At 44.8% G+C, this 22123-nt stretch overlaps 1 protein-coding gene across 9 annotated transcripts in view; it reads right to left on the bottom strand.

Annotated features, from left to right (window-relative positions):
• The window catches only part of EVL (Enah/Vasp-like), a 180833-nt gene that overhangs the window by 49921 nt on the left and 108789 nt on the right, over positions 1-22123 (bottom strand). For 8 of the 9 annotated variants that reach the window (XM_033191347.1, XM_033191343.1, XM_033191350.1 and 5 more), the window contains exon 2: positions 13085-13253. In XM_033191347.1, the coding sequence (XP_033047238.1) occupies positions 13085-13253 (169 nt within the window). Of the gene's footprint in view, positions 1-9747; positions 10094-13084; positions 13254-22123 lie in introns of those variants that run through there. The other variant, XM_033191351.1, reaches the window with a different exon arrangement.

Consider the following 22123-nt stretch of genomic DNA (forward strand, 5'->3'; position numbering starts at 1 on the left):
AGCCTTCTATAATTCATATTTATGCCTCCTATAGCCCTCTGCACAGTGTCCAATACTTCGAATGCATTAATAAGTGGGTTATTTGTCAAAAGAATAACTTGGGAAAGTTTATGTACCACACATGTATACAGCATTATTCATACCTTCATTATTACTCAATCAAAAAGCATCAACTACTGCCAGGAGCAATGCCAGGCCCAGCAGGGAAGGATACAGAGACGACAGAATCCAGACATTCAGGTGCTTACAAGCTGCCAGGGGATTCAACACCAGGTCTGCCTGACCTCTAAACTTCTGCTCTTTTAGACATTTAAAAGAGGATTATTTCAAAGTACTTTAAGACTATATTCCTAAGTGGTGCCCTGGAGGAAAAGATGCTGGGGCTGGAGCCCTAATTCTGCTTCCCATCCCTTCTAGCTCAAAGCCACATGATCTAATATCACCACACTCATGAATGATCGGTTTTTTGGTATGTCAAATGGAGAGGAATGTGATATGGCTATGGCATGGCAACCTCACAGTGTGTTGTGAGGATTAAATTACATATGAGAAAGTAACTGACACAGCTCCTGGCACAAGGTAGGCTGTCAGTGACTGAACGGAGAAATATGATGATCTTTATGAATGGAAGCATGCAAGCAGAGTCTGGATGAGGCCGGAGCACCAGCTCTTAGAGACGTCATGGAAAGGATTTTGCTTTAGAAGTAAGTACAAGATGATTTCTCAGATTTTGTCTGGCTTTGAGGTTGCAAGGACTGTGTGATCTGAGGTTGGGGATAACTCTCTCTATGTCGATTTCTCACTTTCCTCTACTGCTCCACACAGCTGTGCTGCTGGATAAGGTAAAGCCAGAGGACAGAAAACCTGAGTGACATCCAGAAAAGCTGTTTTCCAAGTCTTGGGTGGAAGGTGGGCTTGGGTTTTCTTATGACAGGCAGAGGCAGGGAAAAGGGGAGACACACACACAGTACACTAAATCAGCTAAAGAAGTGTAACTGAGACCGGGCATGGTGGCTCACACCTGTAATCCCAGGACTTTGGGAGGCCAAGGTGGGAGGATCACCTGAGGTCAGAAGTTCAAGATCAGCCTAGCCAATATGGCGAAACCCTGTCTCTACAACAAATACAAAAATTAGCGGAGAATGGTGGTGGGTGCCTGTAGTCCCAGCTACTTGGGAGGCTGAGGCATGAGAATCTCTTGAACCCAGGAGGTGGAGGTTGCAGTGAGCTGAGATTGTGCCACTGCACTCCAGCCTGGGTGACAGAGCCAGACTATGTCTCAAACAACAACAACGACAACACCACCCGTAACTGTTTCACAATTTAATTGTTACATATTCACAGGCACATATTTTGGCCAACATCTACACACAAGTTCCAGGGTGGTTCTCTATTTTTTTGCTCTTTGTGCTAGGCGTATAGATTCACATGCATACACAGCTAAAACAAAAGATCTGGACTGTGGGAGACTAGGTTTAGTTATAGGTCATCAGAAAAAGGACTAATAAGAACTAGTAAATAATAACTAGTAACTAATAACTACCAGAGAATAAGAACTAGCAAAGTTAACTGTTGTTAAAACAGCTCTTTAGATTATAGGACACATTAATATTGGTACAATGACCAGAATGACGGAAGAGAAGAAGCTGCTCCATTCTGCCCTAGTAAATCCCGATCAGAAGTTCTGTGTTCAAGTTTTTTTTGTTTTCATTTTTGGTGTTGCATTTCTAGTGGACAGTAGCGAACTGAAGCAAGCCAGGGGAAAATGCTTTAAAAATTGAAGGTCTCGAAACCACCTTATATCAGGAATGGTTAAGAGATACTGAAGCAATATAAAAGATGCTTTAGTGTCTCCCGACTACTGTCTCCAGATATTTGAGGAGATATTCGGGGGAAATGAAATTTAGAACCCTATGATTTGATTTTTAAAAAAAAATTTTTAGTATGTTTTTTTTTTTTGATGGAGTCTTGCTCTGTTGCCCAGGCTGAAGTGCAGTGGCGTGATCTTGGCTCACTGCAACCTCTGCCTCCCGGGTTCAAGCGTTTCTCCTGCCTCAGCCTCCTGAGCAGCGCCCGCCACCACATCCAGCTAATGTTTTCATATTTTTAGTAGAGATGGGTTTTCACCATGTTAGCCAGGATGGTCTTGATCTCCTGACCTCATGGTCCACCCACCTCAGCCTCCCAAAGTGCTGGGATTACAGGCGTGAGCCACTGCACCTGGCCTTTAGTATGGTTTTTTTAAGATGGTGTCTTGCTCTGTCACCCAGGCTGGAGTGCAGTGGCACAATCTTGGCTCACTGCAGCCTCCACCTCCTGGGTTTAAGTGATCCTCCTGTCTCAGCCGCCCGAGTAGCTGGGACTACAGGTGCATGCCCCCATGCCCCAGCTAATTTTTTTTTTTCAATACAGTCGGGATTTCACCATGTTGGCGAGGCTGCTCTTGAACTCCTGACCTCAAATGATCCTCCCGCCTTGGCCTCCCAAAGTGCTGGGATTATAGGCATGAGCCACTGGACCCGGCCTAGAACCCTATGATTTGAGATCTCTGGCTGGCTACACTCCTAGAGGGGAACTTAAGGTGAGTGAGAATTTTTTTTTTCCCCAAACCTCAAAGTGGCTCTTGGGGGAAATGAGAATTGAGGGGCAGCTGATGCCTAATCCAGAATACGGATAGTATGGCTAGCAGATAATCATTGAAGGGCCTAAACAGCACCTTAGGGATTATCTAACTCAATCCGCTCTTTTTACAGTAGGGAAATGAGGTCCAGGGAGAATGAGTGACTTGTCCAAAGTTACACAGTAAGCTAATGGGAAAATTGGATTTAGAAGCTGAGGACTTTGTGATTTTTTTTTTCCAGTATGGTAGTCCCCGCTTATCCATGCAGAATTGGTTCCAAGACCCCCAGTGGATGCCTAAAATGTGGGTAGCACAGAACCCTATATAGATTATGTTTTTTCCTATACATACATACCTATGATAAAATTTAACTCATAAATTAGCCATAGTCAGAGACTAACAACAATAACTAATAATCAAATAGAACAATTATAATGTTTGGAACGGCACATAATTTAAAATTTATGACTTGTTTATTTCTGTAATTTCCCATTTAATATTTTTAGCCTGCAGTGGACTTGGGTATGTGAAACCTCAGAAAGCAAAGCCACAGCTAAGGGGGGTACTGTTATATAATGAGCTGAAATCCTTCTTCCTAGAATTCCCTCTCTGGTCCTAGCACTAAGCTTTGGAGCCTCACAAATCACTTGCAACTGCAGGAGGTTTTAGGATTTGGACTGGGAGAGTGCAATGAAGCCTTTCTAGAGGATGCATCCCTGTTCTGTAACAGGCTGGTCGCTGCCACACATGGGGCTCTGCCACACATGGCTGGTCGCTGATTGAGAGCTCCTGGCCCTGCCGTTTCTGTTCTATCTATAACTGCAGTACAAATGCTACTCACCAAGTGCTGCTGTTTGGTGTCTACACATAGCCCCCAACAGTCTACAACTGCTTTGAAGACAAGCATACTAGGTACAAGGAATGAGCAGAGGGTTTTACGTCAGAGGGTACTGCATTAAAACCCTGGCTTTATTACTTTTCAGTTGTATAACCTTAGACAAGTTGCTCATATCAGTTTTCTCACATGTAAGATGAAGATAATATTATAAATAACACTGCACTGAATATTCTTGTGAAGATGTATTTCTACAGGATATATCCCTGTAAGCCAAACGGCCAGAGAGACGTGAGCATTACAGAATTTGTACTTATTATTTGAAAATTGACTTCTAAAACAGGAGTCCAGTGCAATGTGTTTTGGATGTATGTGCGGTGACAAAAGGCCAATGTCACTTGACCATCTGTTGAGGCAGCCAGTGTTTCTTTTTTTTTTTTTTTTTTTTTTTTGTTGAGACGGAGTCTCGCTCTGTCGCCCAGGCTGGAGTGCAGTGGCCCGATCTCAGCTCACTGCAAGCTCCGCCTCCCGGGTTCACGCCATTCTCCTGCCTCAGCCTCCGAAGTAGCTGGGACTACAGGCGCCCGCCACCTCGCCCGGCTAGTTTTTTGCATTTTTTTTTTTTAGTAGAGACGGGGTTTCACTGTGTTAGCCAGGATGATCTCGATCTCCTGACCTCGTGATCCGCCCGTCTCGGCCTCCCAAAGTGCTGGGATTACAGGCTTGAGCCACCGCGCCCGGCCTAAGGCGGCCAGTGTTTCTTAATTGCCAGACCTGACCAGCCAACAGCTAAAATCTCAGTACCTAATGGTTCCACCTCTTTGTTTACTCCGCTTAGAGTGAGTCAGAGTATCCACCTGAACACATGCATTTTTGCAAGTCCACTTTTGGGTGAGGCTGCTTCATTTAGTACCTATCACCCAACACTCACCTGTAGAGAGAACTGTTTCTTATTTCTAGCACCATTGGCAAAATATGTCTGCTCTTTTTTTTTTTTTTTGAGATGGAGTTTCGCTCTGTTGCCCAGGCTGGAGTGCAGTGGTACGATCTCAGCTCACTGCAAGCTCCGCCTCCTGGGTTCACGCCATTCTCCTGCCTCAGCCTCCCGAGTATCTGGGACTACAGGTGTCCGCCACCTCGCCCGGCTAGTTTTTTGTATTTTTTAGTAGAGACGGGGTTTCTCTGTGTTAGCCAGGATGGTCTCGATCTCCTGACCTCATGATCCGCTTGCCTTGGCTTCCCAGAGTGCTGGGATTACAGGCGTGAGCCACCGCACCCGGCCGTGTCTGTTCTTAAGCTACACAGAAATGGACTCCTGTGGTATATGGTATGTACTCTTTTGTTTCTGGCTTATTTCCTTCAACACAGTGTTTATGAGATTCACCATGTTATTGCAGATATCCATATTTCATTCTTTTTCCTTTTTGAGATGGAGTTTCACTCCTGTCACCCAGGCTGGAGTGTAATGGCACAATCTCAGCTCACTGCAACCTCTGCCTCCTGGGTTCAAGTGATTCTCCTGCCTCGGCCTTCCAAGTAGCTGGGATTATAGGTGCATGCCACCACGCCTGGCTAGTTTTTGTATTTTTAGTATTGATGGGGTTTCACCATGTTGCCCAGGCTGGTCTTGAACCCCTGACCTCAGGTGATCTGCCCACCTCAGTCTCCCAAAGTGTTGGCATTACAGGTGTGAACTACCGAGTCTGGCTAAATTCTTATTGACTGCTACACAGTATTCCATTTTTTAACCACAACTTCTCCATTCTCCTGCTGATAGACATGGGTAGTTTTGCATTCTTGGTTGTTATGAATACAACTATTATGAACATTTTCATACATGTCTTTTAGTGGACATGGGTACTTGTAAGGATATAAGAAAAACTAAAGTGTTTTTCCTATTCTCTTCAGACCCCAGAATGAGATGGGGTCTCATTCTGTCACCCACGCCGGAGTGCACTGGCATGATCATGGCTCACTGCAGCCTCAAACTCCCGGGCTCAAGGGATCCTCCTGCCTCAGCCTCCTGAGTAGCTGGGACATAGGTGTGTGCCACCATGCCTAGCCAATTTAAAACTTTTTTATTTGTAGAGACGAGGTCTTGCTATGTTGCCCAGGCTTGCTATGTTGCTATGTTGAACTCCTGGGCTCAAGTGATCCTCCTGCCTCGGCCTCCCAAAGTGCTGTACACTCATATAGTCAAGGGCCACTGCACCTAGCCTCTATTCTCTATTCTCACACACCAAGTAAGCAATTCTGCAGATTCTCAAGTACACATCAAGTATCCTCTATAATTCTGATGTAATGTACCTGGAGACAGCATCAGGTTCCACAGATTGAGGGCTGAGTCCCACAAGACTATCCCAACTTCAGATGCCAGTCCAAGTGTAGGCTGTGACTTGTGCTTCTGACCCACGGGCTATAAATCAGGGTTATCATGACCCCTGCCTTGGGTCTGATGAATTTGCTAGAGTGCTCACAAAACTCAGGGAAACAGCTTACCTAGGTTTACTTGTTTCTTAATAAAGGGCATAACAAAGGCTACAGATGAATGGGCAGATGAGAGATGCACAGGGCAAAGGATGCGGGAAGAGGATGGAGCTTTTCCGCCCTCCCTAGGCATGCCCCTCCAGGAACCTCCACCAGGCCAGCTCTCTGGAAGCTCTCCCAGCTCTGCCTTTTTGGGCCTTTTATGGAGACTTCACTGGATGGGTATGATTGACCACTGTGTAGAAATGTGATTGGACAAAAAGGGTATGATCTCACACTAACAGACTGAGTGGGGAAACCCAGCAAGGCCTGTTTATTCAGATTCTCCTTGGCCTCTCTGCAGCATTCCTTCCTCCAGGGTATGGGGCAGAACCCATTCTGAAATGAGAGTCTTAGCACCTACAATCAGACAAGGTAGGTCAGGGAATTTCATTAAGACCAGTTTCCAGTCAGAAAAGCAGGGGACGATTCCTGCCTTGGGGAGAAAAGCAGCAGGTGAGGCCGGCAGCATGACGACATTCTAATAAGGGATCTGGGATCTACCAGCTAGAAAGTGTGGATGAAAACTAATACATACATGATAATATCACAATCTTCTATCCAGTGACCATGCCAAATTCACTTAATATAATTATATTAGTATATATTCTTATATTACTATAATAGTTTGTAGCTTTCACATTTTCCACATACACTATCAAGTCATCTGCGATGTAAGATGGTTTTGCTTCTTCCTTTCCAACTGCTAAATCAAAGAGGTGACAGTGAACATTCTTGTCTTGTTCCTGAATTCAGGGGGAAAGTGGGATACTCAGTATGATATCAGCTATAGCTTTTGTTTTGTTGTTGTTTGAGGATACCCTTTATCTGATTAAATAAATCACTTTTATCTTTTAATTCCAGTTTCCTCAATTTTTATCATGAAGGGATACTGAATTTTACCAAATGCTTTTTCTACATCTGTGAGACCACCTTATGGTTTTCCGGCTTTATTCCATTAAATTAATCTTGCATTTCTGGAATAAATCGTATTTGTCAAAATTTTCTTTTTAATACATTATTAGATTCCAGTCATTAATCTTTTGTTCAGGCTTACTTACTGCATTATTGTTCATTAGAAATAATGGCTTGCAATTTTCTTTTCTTGTAAGGTTCTTGTGCAGTTTTTGTATCCTGGTTGTATAGCATGCTTATAAGAAGACACCATAAGAAGTGGACTTTGTTTCTCTCATCTCTGAAGGAGTAATGTAAGACTGGCATTGTTTCTTCTTTATGTTTTTCAAGGAATATGTCCATCTTATCTAAGCTGTCAAGTTTACTAGCATAAGGTTATTAATAATGTTATCCTATGTTTTTAATGTTTCTACGACCTGTAGTGATTTCCCCTTTCATTCATTATATTGGCAATTTGTGTTTTTTCTTTCTCACTCTCAATAGAGGCTTATTAATTTTACTTTTCAAAGAACCAACCTTTTCCCTCAAAAAAACCAAGACATTTTGTGTGTCTCTATCGTACATCTGCTTTCTACTTCATTAGTTTTTATTTTTTCCTTCCTTCTACTTTTGTTAGGTTTAATTTGCTGTCATTTTTCTTCTACCTTCTTGAGATAGTGGCATAGATCACTGAATTTCAAACACTCTAATGTATGCATTTATAGCTATAAATTTCCTAATATATATGCATTTATAGCTATAAATTTCCCCATATGTACTTTTTGGGGCTTTTTCGTTTTTGAGACAAGGTATCACTTTGTCATACAGGCTGGAGTGCAGTAGTACCACCATGGCTCACTGCAGCCTCAAACTCCTGGGCTCAAGTGATCATCCAGCTTCAGCCTCCTGAGTAGCAGGGACTACAGGCACATGCTACCACACCCAGTTATTAAAAAAATTTTTTTTGGTAGAGGAGGAGTCCCGCCATATTGACCAGGATGGTCTCAAACTCCTGGCCTCAGGTGGTCCTCCTTCCTTGGCCTCCCAAAGTGTTGGGATTACAGGTGTGAGCCACTGCGCCCAGCTCATATGTACTGTTCTATCTGCATCCCACAAGTATTACTATGTTATATTGTCATTACTGTTCAGTTCAAAATATTTTCTAGTTTACATTGTGATTTCATTTCTGTCTCATGGTTCATCTAGTATTACACTACTTAATTTCCAAACATTTGGAGATTTTAAAAGTTACCCTCTGTTACTAATTTCTGGTTTAATTCCTCTGTGGTCAAAGAACATACTCTGTATGAGTTCCATCCTTTTTAACTTGACACTTGCTTTATGGCCCAGCATATGGTCTATTCTATGCATCATACAGTTGTTGGCTATAGTTTCTACAAATGTAAATTAGCTCAAGTTGGTTAACAATGTGATTCAAGTTTTCTGTCTTTACTTATTTCTATTTCTTTACTCAATCAGTAGCTTGGAGGTATGATTAGAATCTCCAGCTATGCTTCTGAATTTGTCCCTTTCTCCCTTTAGATTTTTGCTTTATGTGTTTTGAAGATATATGAATGGATTCATACAAATGTAGAGATGCTATGACTTCTTTTTCAACTGCCCTTTTATCATTAAAAAGTTTGTCATTATCTTTAGGAATACTTGTTGCCTTAAAGTCTACTTTGATATTAACATAGCCACATCAATTTCTCTTGGCTAGTGTTTGTAAGGTTTATCTGTTTCCAATTTTTCACTTTCAACTTTTTGTTTTTGGAGGCTTGTTGGGATCTCCTTATCAGCTTTATTTTAAAAATAATTCTCCAAGGTTTGGCTGAACTGATCTGGACACTTGCTGAAGGATGAACATCTTTTTTTTCTTCTTTTTTTTTTTTTTTTTTTTTTGAGATGGAGTCTTGCTCTGTCGCCCAGACTGGAATGCAGTGGCCGGATCTCAGCTCACTGCAAGCTCTGCCTCCCGGGTTTACGCCATTCTCCTGCCTCAGCCTCCCGAGTAGCTGGGACTACAGGCGCCCGCCACCGTGTCCGGCTAGTTTTTTATATTTTTTAGTAGAGACGGGGTTTCACCACGTTAGCCAGGATGGTCTCGATCTCCTGACCTCGTGATGCGCCCATCTCGGCCTCCCAAAGTGCTGGGATTACAGGCTTGAGCCACCGCACCCGGCCTAAGGATGAACATCTTAAAATGTCAAACTTTTTGCATAGCAGCCCATAATTACAACGTTTGCGCAAGTTTTATTCTGGGGAATGTAGGAGTAAGTAGGAGTGCCTTTCCTGTTCTTTTAAAGGAAGGTCTTGCAACTCCAAATATAATCATGGACCACATAAAGATGTTTTGGTCAACAACAGACTATATACGATGGTGGTCCCATAAGACTATAGTACGGTATTTTTACTATACTTTTTCTATACTCACGTATGTTTACACACACAAATACCACTGTGTTACAACTGCCTGCAGTATTCAGTACGGTGACATGCTGTACAGGTGTGTAGCCTAGGAGCAACAGGCTGTACCATACAGCCCAGGCGTGTAGTAAGCCGTACCATCTAGATTTGTGTGAGCACGCTCACACGACAACAAAATCCCCCAGGGGCACATTTCTCAGAATATATCCCCGTCGTTAAGGGGTGCATGACTATACTGTCTTCACATGTTCTGGGGGCTTCTGGGTAAAAAGAGTCAAGAGTCCTTTACAAAAAAGAAAGATGCTTGATAGTGGAGAACTATCTTCTTGACCCCATATATACCTGGATCTAAAAACTACAGAATCTACAGACTGGCAAAGACTTTGGAGGTCTCATCTCATCCACATCTCTACTTGATGATAGACTGTCTTTCCCAGAATCTTACCTCTCAGGCTGGCAATGTAATAGTTTCCATCTTTCAACAGTACGCTTGTAAGAAAGCTCATCCTTTTACTGCGTTAAAATCTTTTTCATTACAGCATCCATGCAATATTCCTAGTTCTGTTCTCCGGGGTCCACATTGAAAGTGAGATTTCTCTTCCACATGGCACCCTTCAGAGACTTGAAAACTGCGGTCATGCCCCCTTCAGTTTCTATCTTCTCCAAGTAAATATCTCTTGTTACTCCTTTGATTGTTCCCCATATTACACCGCTTTCAGATCTTTCACCAGTTTGGATGCCCTTCTTCTTGTAGGTTCCAGTTTGTTGTACTCAGATGCGGTACCAGCGTTCTGTGGGAAGAATGACCCATGCAGACCAGAGCAGGACAGTAGTCTCCCTTCTTCTGAAACTCTGCCTCCACAAATTTGCTCCACCTCTATTAATTTACTCTATTAATTTATTCCATCTCTATCAATTCACTCTACTACTAATTCAGCCTGAGAACTCACTAGCATTTTTTGTTTTTGTTTTTTTTGAGACACTCTTGCCCTGTCACCCAGGCTGGAATGCTGTGGTGCAATCACAGCTTACTGAAGCCTCAACCGCCTGTATTCAATAGAATCTCCCACCTGGCCTCCTGAGCAGCTGGGACTACAGGCACGCCCCACCAGGCCCAGCTAATTTGTATATATTTTTTTGTAGAGATGGGGTCTCACTATGTTGCCCAGGCTGTTCTTGAACTCCTGGGCTCAAGTGATTCACCTGCCTTGGCCTCCCAAAGTGTTGGGATTACAGACGTGAGCCACTGCAACAGCCACATTTTGTGGTGACCAAAACTCATTCTCAACTAAAAATCCTTTAGGTTTTTCACCCTGAATGTGAGATTTAGGTTAGATTTTGGCTAATGGTACCACAACTTACTATATATTTTCCCCACAACGGATTACCTGGTTTTATGTCCACCTATTCAGCAAAATGGTGATAATAATTCTTGTATCATCATCCTTACTGGGAGAAAGAAATAATAGACATGAAAAGTGCTCCATTAACCATAAAGAGCATTAAACATGTAAGATATCCCATTTAGTTATAAAAACCAGGAATCTTTGACTTTCTTAACATATCTGACCACTTTAAGGTGGTAGTCCACACGGGCTAAAACCAAATCTGTGAAAATCAGTCTTTCTACTGAGGTCCCTAAAAATTGTTATGGACCAGATTTCCTGCCATTTTCTCTAATGTCTTGGTTTACCAAGAATCTCTTTTCTATTCCTAGCAAAACATGCCCCATCCCTCAATCCTGTCTGACAGCCTGTCTCCTGAACATGCGATTCCAAGTGGGAGGCTGTGCTCCGAACTTCTCAATCAGACTCCAGGAGGCCTCTAAGAATCAACATAGCCCTCCAAATTTAAACAGGATACCACTCAAGACTGCTGTCCGACCCTCCTGGGGTGGGGAAAAGGTCTCTTTCTCAACATGTGGTTTCCTCTGAAGGAGGCTGTGAGGTGCTGAGGTCCCTGAGAACAGGTGGTGTTTGGGTTTTGGGGAGCTCTCCCTTCCCATGCCCTTTCCAGTACACCATGCTGTCTTCCTACTATGCCCTGGAGGGCAACCAAGAGGCAGGAAGGGAATGGAAAACTTGTCATACTAAACGTAATCACGTAATCACTTAGGGAACATCTACTATGATTCAGGAACCGCAACTAATGGACCTTGTGTCAAAGATATGGAGGTATTGCCCTCACAAGCCCCAACCACCAGGTGTTCTTCAACACTTGAGATCTTTTTGACACCATAATTGGGTCCAAAGGTTCTGTATATCCTGCAATGTGTGGCACAGTGTGTCACTAAAGGGCAGATCTAGGATTAGTGATTTGCTATTTTAGGAAGGCAGCTTCTATAAGGTTTCTAGAAAGACATTTATACCATTATACCATTAAGGCTCATCAACAAGGGAAAGGGATTTCAAGGTTAGAAAGACTACCTTTTTTCTTTCTTTTTTTTTTTTGAGACGGAGTCTCGCTCTGTCGCCGGGCCTGGAGTGCAGTGGTGCGATCTCGGCTCACTGCAAGCTCCGTGTCCCAGGTTCATGCCATTCTCCTGTCTCAGCCTCCTGAGTAGCTGGGACTACAGGCGCCTGCCACTATGCCTGTCTAATTTTTTTGTATTTTTTTAGTAGAGACGGGGTTTCACCATGTTATCCAGGTTGGTCTCGATCTCCTGACCTTGTGATCTGCCCATCTCGGCCTCTCAAAGTGCTGTGCCCGTCTCGGCCTCTCAGAGCGAGACTCTGTCTCCAAAAACAAATAAAATAAAAGTGCTGGGATTACAGGCGTGAGCCACTGCGCCTGGCGACAAAGACTACCTTTTATCAGGGGTCCTGGGGTAGGGATGTCTCTGTTAGCCATGAGCATCTGAAACTTAATAGGGCTATTTTGGTTAAAGCAAAAACCCAATTAACAGGCAACACATTAAAACAGAACCCAGAGTTTCTGTTCTCTCTCTTCTGATTGCTGATTTTTTCCAAGATAGCAGCTAACCTGCCACTCAACTTAGCTGAAGCTTGACCCACTAAGACTGCCACAAGATGCTGTTTATATAGAGTTTTTCACAAATGCTATAATTACAAATCCGTTAACTTCACTGCTATACATGCCCTTGTCAATCTCTAAGAAGAGAGTCGGAGGGAGAGCACCGAACTAACCAAAGTCATTGTTAGTTAAACCTGTGGTTAAACAGGTTAAACAGCCTGTTTCTCCATGTCACATCGACTCTTTTGCCATTAACTATGTGTGTATGACTATTTACGACACAGGTAGACATGATTGTTCTCTCGTATTTATGTAGGTGTTTACCAGGTACACTCACAAACTATCTTATCTGATCTGCCTAGGTTGAACTACCAGGGAGAGAAATGACCCCAGGTTCTCCCAATCATCTTGATACTCTTTCTAAAGTAAGACTTAGAAGGTTGATGAACCCCAAATCTTAATAGCCACCTTACATGTGAGTAAGATGAACACATTTTTGCAATACTACTTTTTCAAAGCTTTCCCACATCTATTATTTAGTTTAATCTGACAATAACACAGTGAAAGAGGGAGGGTATGGATTTCTGTCTCCATGTAACACAGGTAAAAAGTGAAATCCAGAAAACAATTTGCTTAAGGTGTCATACCTTGAAGTATGAGGATATGGAGTCATAATCTAAGCCCAGGTCCTCTGATTCCGACTATTGACCTTTCTGTTCTGACCTCTTAATGATATGTGTGTGTAAGGGGTGGGCGGTGAGGAGGTGGTGCGCAGGCTCATGGGTATAATCTATAATTCCAGCACTGACCTGCTGATCCTGCAGCTTGACTCCAACGACTCTGAAGGTGTTGCTGGCAGTGTTGTGGTAGATGTTGATCCGGCTGAATCCCTGCTGGCCAGGTTTGATTGGTACCCATTTCTTACTGGTGTCATCGTAGACCATCACGGAAGCCCGGGCTTGGCAGATACTCTGTTCACTGCGGAGCAAGAAAAAACTGGTATCAGCCTCAGCTACAGGGGATGGAAGTTGACTTTGCCCTTTTCTGAAATAGAGGCCATTTGCTACTTGACATAAAGAAACTTTCCAATTGCCAGAACTTCCAACTGTCTATAGAAGAACTGTCTGGTGAGATGATGAGCTTACATTCTCTTATTTTATTTTATTTTTTTTTATTTTGAGACGGAGTCTTGCTCTGTCGCCCAGGCTGGAGTGCTGTGGCCGGATCTCCGCTCACTGCAAGCTCCGCCTCCCGGGTTCACGCCATTCTCCTGCCTCAGCCTCCCGAGTAGCTGGGACTACAGGCGCCCGCCACCTCGCCTGGCTAATTTTTATATTTTTTTTTAGTAGAGACGGGGTTTCACCGTGTTAGCCAGGATGGTCTCGATCTCCTGACCTCGTGATCCGCCCGTCTCGGCCTCCCAAAGTGCTGGGATTACAGGCTTGAGCCACCGCGCCCGGCCGAGCTTACATTCTCTAAGGAGCTTGCAGAATGGAGAGAAGGTTCTGTGCCAAAACTTTCAATAGCTTGGAAGACTCACAGCTTTGTCTTCAGGGGAGAAGTTGCTTGAATAAGAACGGAATTACAATTATAATTTGCCAACTGTGCACAACATTCCATGTACTGTATTATATAAGAGAATGTGGCCAGGCACAGTAGCTCATGTCTGTAATCCCAACACTTTGGGAGGCTGAGGCGTGCAGATCACTTGAGGTCAGGAGTTCGAGACCAGCCTGACCAACATGGTGAGATGCCCCCCGCCTCATCTCTACTAAAAATACAAAAATTAGCCGGACATGGTGGCACATGCCTGTATTCTCAGCTACTCAGGAGGCTGAGGCACAAGAATTGCTTGAACCCAGGAGATGGAGGTTGCGGTGAGCCAAGATTGCACCACTGCGCTCCAGCCTGGGCGACAGAGCGAGACTCTGTCTCAAAAAACAAATAAAATAAAATAAAATAAAATAAAATGAAAAAGAGAGAGAAAAAACGCATTAAAGCACCTAAGCTTCACAACTTAAGAAGCAGGTATTTATTACCTCCATTCTCCATTTTTTAGATGAGAAAAAAGTGGCTCAGAGACTTGCAAAGATGTATACAAGTTCACACAGGTATTCAGTGATTAAACTGGGGATTTCCAACCACTTCTGTCTGATTCTAGAGCATATGACATAGATAATATTCTTTGCAACATCCAACAAAATGCTTCATTTATGGCATTATACTAGGGTAGCATCAGATAGGCTACATAGGCAATGAAATATTTAGGTGATCTAAAGAAAAATGCGGCCGGGCGCGGTGGCTCACGCCTGTAATCCCAGCGCTCTTGGAGGCCGAGGTGGGTGGATCACAAGGTTAGGAGATCGAGACCATTCTGGCTAACACGGTGAAACCCCGTCTCTACTAAAAATACAAAAAATTAGCCGGGTGTGATGGCGGGCACCTGTAGTCCCAGCTACTCAGGAGGCTGAGGCAGGAGAACCACTTGAACCCCAGAGTCGGAGGTTGCAGTGAGCCGAGATCGTGCTACTGCACTCCAGCCTGGGTGACAGAGCGAGATTGTCCCCCCCCCCCCCCCCCCACACACACACACAGAGAAAAATCTCATTTGTTCAAAATATGACAGAGAAGCAGGGAAGAAGCCCCTGGAAGGATAAAATGGCCATCACTAAAATTAACACACTAAAACTCCTGCCACGGTATTCGGAGGAAGTCTCTCAGAGCCCACTGGCTCTTCATAAGCCTACTAATCTTTAACATCTTCTCCAGCATATTAGAATTCCCAAATTAAAAAAGCAATACTCCTTCATTCCTGTTTTTTTTTTTTTTTTTTAAAGAGGGAATCTTGCTTCCCTGAAGGCAGGCACACTGGCCACAATGAGGAGTGGTCATCAGCACGCCAGGCTGCGTAAAGACAACAAGGGACTGGAAACAGTATTGTAATGTCCAACAATTTGGGAGCAATCATACAGAAGCAAAGTGTGTACAACAGTGGATTATTATAATGCTGAGACCAAGCAGTTGAGAAAAAGTCGTATTATGTTCACTTCCCCACACTTAAGAAGACAAGCAAACAAAGTATTTGATAAAGATCAAAGATCTGTGCCCCCAGCCCTGTGGTTATGAGACGAAACAGAAACAAAACAAAACAAAACAAAAAACCGTGGTTTTTATAGGATTAGTTCTCTGTGACTTGGAAACCTCAACTTGACCAGCAGAGTCAGTTCCTCAGTGTTCCAGAGGGCTGAGCTTTCTCAGGGCCCAACTCCCCTACTTCTCGGAGACTGTGGATGATCCAGTATATGGATTATTATCATACTTTTTAACAATATTTTTGTGTACAGTGCCATATATAAGGCCTTCCCCTACATATTCCCTCAATTTCACTTTGAATGAACCCCATGCACATCCTACGGCGTGAGGGCCAGGGCCGGGTCTCGGGCCTGCTCTGAATGCCTGCACTGCTGGGTCTCCATCTTGCTGCTGACTACTTGGCTCTGTCTCTGGCGTTTAGGAGCCTAGGGCACACTTGACCTCAGCTGTCCCAGCCTTGTGTTGAGGGTCCTGGGCACATCTGTGGACAGATGTATTCAGAGTGTATCATAAGGGTTTTGGTCTGCAATTTGTGCTGCATCATTCTTCCCTGAAATTCATCATTCATTCCACAATATTTAAGAGGGTGGCAGTTACCATCTCTGTGTTTTGGGGCCTGAAACAACGTTATCTTTTAAGAGAATGTGCTTAGGTGAAGTTGCTCCTCCCCTAGTTAAGTCTTTGGGGCCCTGTCCTCAGGAAGTCTAGTAATTAGAGTAAACCAGCCGGGTATGGTGGCTCACACCTGTAATCACAGAGCTTATAGGAGGTTGAGGCAGGAGGATCACTTGGGCCTAGAAGTTTGAGACGAGCCTGAGCAACATAGTGAGACCTTGTCTCTACAAAAAATAAAACACATCATCCAGGTGTGGTAGTGTGCGCCTGCAGTCCTAGCTACTCAGGAGGCTGAGGTGGGGGGATCACTTGAGCCTCAACCTGGAGTGAGCCGTGATCGTGCCACCGCACTGTAGCCTGGGTGATAGTGTAAGATTCTGTCTCAAAAAAATAATAATGATATTAAATAGCCGGGTGAGGTGGCTCAAACCTGTAATCCCAGCACTTTGGGAGGCTGAGGTGGGTGGATCACGAGGTCAGGAGATCGAGGCCATCCTGACTAATACGGTGAAACCCTGTCTCTACTAAAAACACAAGAAATTAGCTGGGCGTGGTGGCAGGCGCCTGTAGTCCCAGCTACTCGGGAGGCTGAGGCAGGAGAAGGGCATGAACCTGGGAGGCAGAGCTTGCAGTGAGCAGAGATTGAGCCACTGCACTCCAGCCTGGGCGACAGTGTGAGACTCCGTCTCAAAAAATAAAAAAAAAAAGTGTAAACTGTACCCAGAACCGATAGACGTTGGGTCAAATCATAGTTCTATCCCAACGTAAATGAGCCATAAATCAAGTGACGGGCTAAACTCTGGCACTTACTGCTTCTGGTTCACTCAGTTGCAAACTGTGACAGTCGACAAGTAGGTGTGCGTTTTGGATGCTGTCTCAGGAGCTAGGAGAGATCCTGAGATGCAGCATGGTCTTGGTTAATAAAACATGGGTTTTATTAAATCAGAGGGATCTGAGTTGGAGCCCAGCTCTACCACTTGCTAGAAGGTGACCACAGAGTTGGAGCCCAGCTCTACCACTTGCTAGAAGGTGACCACAGAGCCCCTGAGATGATTCTGGGGGAGCACTCTGGGAAGGTGCTGTGTGAGGGGCAATGCTTTCTAGAGTCCCTGTGTGGCAGCCATAGAAATGTGCCTTTCAGTCACCCTGCAAGAGAACCTGCTATGGGAGCAGAGCTGGTGCACAGAGGCCATGCTGCTCCCAGCCACTGACTGAACATGGCAGGGGGACTAGTGCCAGCCCATTCCTGCCCAACACAGGACCCTTCTGTGGGGGAAGCCTTGGTTTGGGGACGTTCTATCAGCCTGGCCCAAATGTTCTCCGCACTGTGATGTGGTCTGAGACGCTTCTAGTCCATCCTTCCTGGCCTTTCTCCTTTCACAGACTTTTGACCTGTGTCAGAACCTGGCACAGAGCAGGTGCCTAATAAATGCTCACTAAATAATCTCAGAGCTGAAAAGAACTATAGACACAAATCCACTTTTATGTCCAATGAAGCTGCCCTGACAAGTCCACACTGAGCTTTGGGGGATGGAAAACTTAACTTACTACTCTCCAAAGCAAACTGTTGGTTGTAATTGGTTTTAATTTAGACAATCCCTCCTTGTTCTGAGTGACATGCAACTCGCTGCTCTCCAGAGTCACACAGGGTGCTCTGCAGAGCCTGAGACAACCCACCAGATAGCTGAAGGAAGAGCGCTTCCCTCCATCAGCCACACAACAAACGACCAGTCCCCTTGCCATCCCAGTACCTAATCAGTCTGGGTCCTAAAACTGGGCCAGTATTTCAGGCTTGGTCTGACCAGTAGATGCTAGTGGGTCAAAAAACATCAATGAAAGAGAGATAGGTAGAACAGTACCTGCCCTCAGCGAGCTCCCAGCTAGTTAGGCAGTCAGACGAGTAATTATAAACCTTAGGCAGCCCGGAGGGATGCGATGGAGCGGGGGACAGGGGAGGCTTTCTTCTTTTAAATTTTTATTTATTTATTTATTTTTTGATACAGTGTCTCACTCCATTGCCTAGGCTGGAGTCCAGTGGTGCGATCCTGGTGCACTGCAACCTCCGCCTCCCAGGTTCAAGCTATTCTTGTGCTTCAGCCTGCCATGAAGCTGGGACTACAGGCATGTACCACCACGCCTGGCTAATTTTTTAAATTTTAGTAGAGACAAGGTTTTACCATGTTGCCCAGGCTGGTCTTGAACTCCTGGCCTCAAGCAATCTGCCTGCCTCAGACTCCCAAAGTCTGGGATTACAGGCGTGAGCCACTGCGCCAGGCCTGGGGAGGCTTTCTGAAGAAAATGCTGTGTGGGTTTTAAGATGAAGACTTTCAACCCCTACATGAATTCAGGAAGGGGATGTGGGGTTTTAGGTAGAGGAGACAGGCAGCTGAGCAGAGGCAGGGAGGCAAGAACCGCATGGCATATAGAGAACCGCGAGCACTAGGTGGGGGTGAAGCGTACCGGGGTATCACACACCTTTTAGGGGTTACAGAGATGGCATAAATAAAGCACTGTGCTTGCTACTAGATGCCTGAACACCAATAACCATTTTTCCCATTTTTCTTATTATAATTATAGCTACAGGTTCTTTTTATTTGCTGTTATTAGCACTTTAGGTTCAAATTAAACTGGTGGTTAACCAAAACCCCTGGTTTCCCCCCACTCTTTAAATAGTGTTGGTTTGTCTCTTAGTTTATTGCTACTAACAAAACCTAAATGCAAGGAAATACACATTTATTCTACTTAAGATTTGTTTTGCTAATTTGGGCTTATTATACCTTTGAAATTTTTTTGTTTTAATAAAATCTCGATTGCTATCTAACCTTGACATTGCCTCTGAGCAATATATATTCACTTGCCTTCTCAACATCTTCACCTGGATAAATACTCAAACTCTGTAACATACACATCCTCCCTAGGCATCATAAATTCAATTTGTCCAAATCATCTATCTCTTGAGGAAATTTATTATTATTATTATTATTATTACTGTAGAGATGGGGTTTCGCTATGTTGCCCAAACTGATCTTAAACTCCTGGGCTCAAGTGATCCTCCCACTTGGTCTCTTTGGTCTCTCAAAGTGCTGGGACTACTGGCATGCGCCACTGTGCCCAGCTACGAGGAAATGTGATAGGCAAATGTTTTCTTAAATTATTTATTGAATAACTGAATGGATGAGCTATTTTTTAAAACACATACATACGAAATTTCATTTACTAAATGGTTCCCATGAGGTCTTCAGGTCTCACAGACTTCTTTCATATGATCAAAACAATCTGTTGATTAGTTGGGGCGTGAAATCAGTCAAAATACACTGGTTTGTTCTGTATGGTGTTAAATTAACAGGTTGGTGGACTTCTTTCCCCCCTGGGATCTAGCAGGCATCTCTGAGCTGTAGGTGTAACTAGAATTTCTCTCTTGGGGGAAGGCTCTTTTCAAGCAAGCAGTCCAATTCCCCTGTCATTTTGGGCCTTTGTACATGTACTTGTGGGGCCCATATAATTTGTGCCCGTAATTTCTCTCCGTGTGTCATGTGAGACCTAAACTTTTTTTTTTTTTTTAAATTATACTTTAAGTTCTAGGGTACATGTGTACAACGTACAGGTTTGTTACACGTGTATACATGTGCCATGTTGGTGTGCTGCACCCATTAACTCGTCATTTACATTAGATGTATCTCCTAGTGAGACTAAACTCTTATACGAGAAACACCATGTGACTCTAGGCCTCAGCTTCCTCATCTGTACAAGGTGAGTCTGACCTCAGAGCTCCCTCAGACAAGCGCTGAGTACTCGCTGAGCTCTGCCCGTGAGTTCAGCATGGGGCAGGGCATGGCAGGGAAGATGGGAAAAGCCATAATCTTTGTTGTGTCGCTGGGTTCAGCAGTTAATTTTTTTAGACCATACATCAAGCTTGTCCAACCTGTGGGCCGCGTGCAGCCCAGAAAGCTTTGAATGCAGCCCCACACAAATTTGTAAACTTTCTTAAAACATTCAAAAAAAAAAAAAAAAAAAAAAAAAAAAGGCCGGGCACGGTGGCTCAAGCCTGTAATCCCAGCACTTTGGGAGGCCGAGACGGGCGGATCACGAGGTCAGGAGATCGAGACCATCCTGGCGAACACTGTGAAACCCCGTCTCTACTAAAAAATACAAAAAACTAGCCGGGCGAGGTGGCGGGCGTCTGTAGTCCCAGCTACTCGGGAGGCTGAGGCAGGAGAATGGCGTGAACCCGGGAGGCGGAGCTTGCACTGAGCTGAGATCCGGCCACTGCACTCCAGCCCCGGCGACAGAGCAAGACTCCGTCTCAAAAAAAAAAAAAAAAAAACTTTCTTAAAACATTATGAGATTTTTTTTTAAAAAGCTCATCAGCTATTGTTAATGTTAGTGTATTTTATGTGTGGCCCAAGACAATTCTTCCAGTGTGGCCCAGGGAAGCCAAAAGACTGGACACCCCTGCTATGCATCACAGACCACTTTTGAATGGCTGTTGAAATCTCTCACTAGAGAGAGAGAAAAAAAAGCAAAACACACCCCAAATTTCCTATATGTAACTCTGAAACCTAATCATAGACCTTCCAGGACTCGATGTAGGAAATCAGTAATGCATTTCAAGATAAAACTATTACACAGGCAGCTGGGTGTGATGGAACCTGCCTGTAGTCCCAGCTACTCAGGAGGATGCAGGAAAAATCTCGCAGCATGGCCCTCTGTAATGACAGCCTGAAGTCAATCTCGGGCTCTCACTCTCTAATCCTTCTGGAAAAGTCCAGGCTCTGTGCCCCGGGACTCTCACTCCCCCACTCCCTGTGTGGCTGGGAGCAAGGTTTCTGAATTCTCATGGGCTTGCATAGACACGCCATCCTAGCCCTGTTACTTCCTTAAAGGACAGAGTGTAAATTCATAAAGTAAGGTCAAAAGGAAGGTCCACAGGATGGAACGGGGCTAACTATAAGAGGTTTGTTGGGAAATGCGAGTCCAGGGTTGAACCTGGAAAAAGCACAGGATGTAGACCTGTCCACAGAGAGGCTAGCTCCTGCAGCTCCATGCTTGCTTCTCCCTCTGCCAGAGCGCTTTTCAGTTTGTCCTGCCTCTCAGAATCTGCTGAGGTGTCTGCACCACCAGCCTGTGAGCTCCTTGAAGGCAGGAACTGTGTTATCTTCCCTTTGGTAGAGCCAGTCTCTGTATGCTGTAGACATGAATAATTGTTAAACAAATGACCCTGACTGTGGGAAAAACAGTGCATTTATGATTGTGTGCCCGTGGGAACATTCTACTTACAATCCTCTCCATGTATTCTCAGAGAAAGTGTAACTGCCACGCAAAAGCATCCGTCACAGATTACCATCAGCCTTCTGTCTCATAACAGCCTGGGATGGGCGAGTCAGGAAACCACAGCTCTGCAGGTGGGCTCCTGTGCAAAGCGAGGCTCAGCCCTGTCTGCTGCCTCTAAAGGTGCAACTCAGCTCTGCCTGGGCCCAGGCCTGCAGAGAGAGACCCGCTCCTCCAGAGGGAGGCCTCTGGGAAGGCACAGGCTGCCCACTTCTGCTCCTCTGGAGTGTCAGCCTAGGAGCCACACTCCTCCTTCCTGGAAAGCAGGCGGCCAATGCCTTTCTCTCCCTGGGACTGGCACAGTGGTCCTGCTCAGCCTTAATGCTCGGACTTGGGAGCTCCCTTTGGACAGAACAACTCTTCATACTCTGTCTTGAGGGCCAATTTTCTCTTCCCAGTAGGACTGGGAACCAGCATTTGCCCATAACAGAAGAATTTCCTAGGAGGTAGGGCATTCGGCATTAAAACTGGGATAATCCAGGGCAAACCAGGGTGAATGAGCTGCCCTGCTGGGAATTCCTTTCTTATCTTTCACCACAGTAACCACCGCAAGGGTGGGCACCTAACAAGCACCCCCCCAGCTGATACCACTGGACCTCATTCCCTACTTCCCGCTGCTCCCCACCCAGTTCGTCCTGTCACTTGCTCTCTCCATTTCCTCACCCTGCCCCACCCCCACCCTGCCATCACTCTCCAAGCCCCCACCAGAACCTGGCCCCTGGGCCTGAGAATACACTTAAATAAGCCCAGACAAGGTTACTGCCTTTCCACTTCCAGCTCCAATGCATGCTTTCCAGCTCTCGAGTCACTGG

The sequence above is a fragment of the Trachypithecus francoisi genome, unplaced genomic scaffold, assembly GCF_009764315.1.
Source record: "Trachypithecus francoisi isolate TF-2019V2 unplaced genomic scaffold, Tfra_2.0 Lachesis_group3, whole genome shotgun sequence".
Classification (NCBI taxonomy): Eukaryota; Metazoa; Chordata; class Mammalia; order Primates; family Cercopithecidae; genus Trachypithecus; species Trachypithecus francoisi.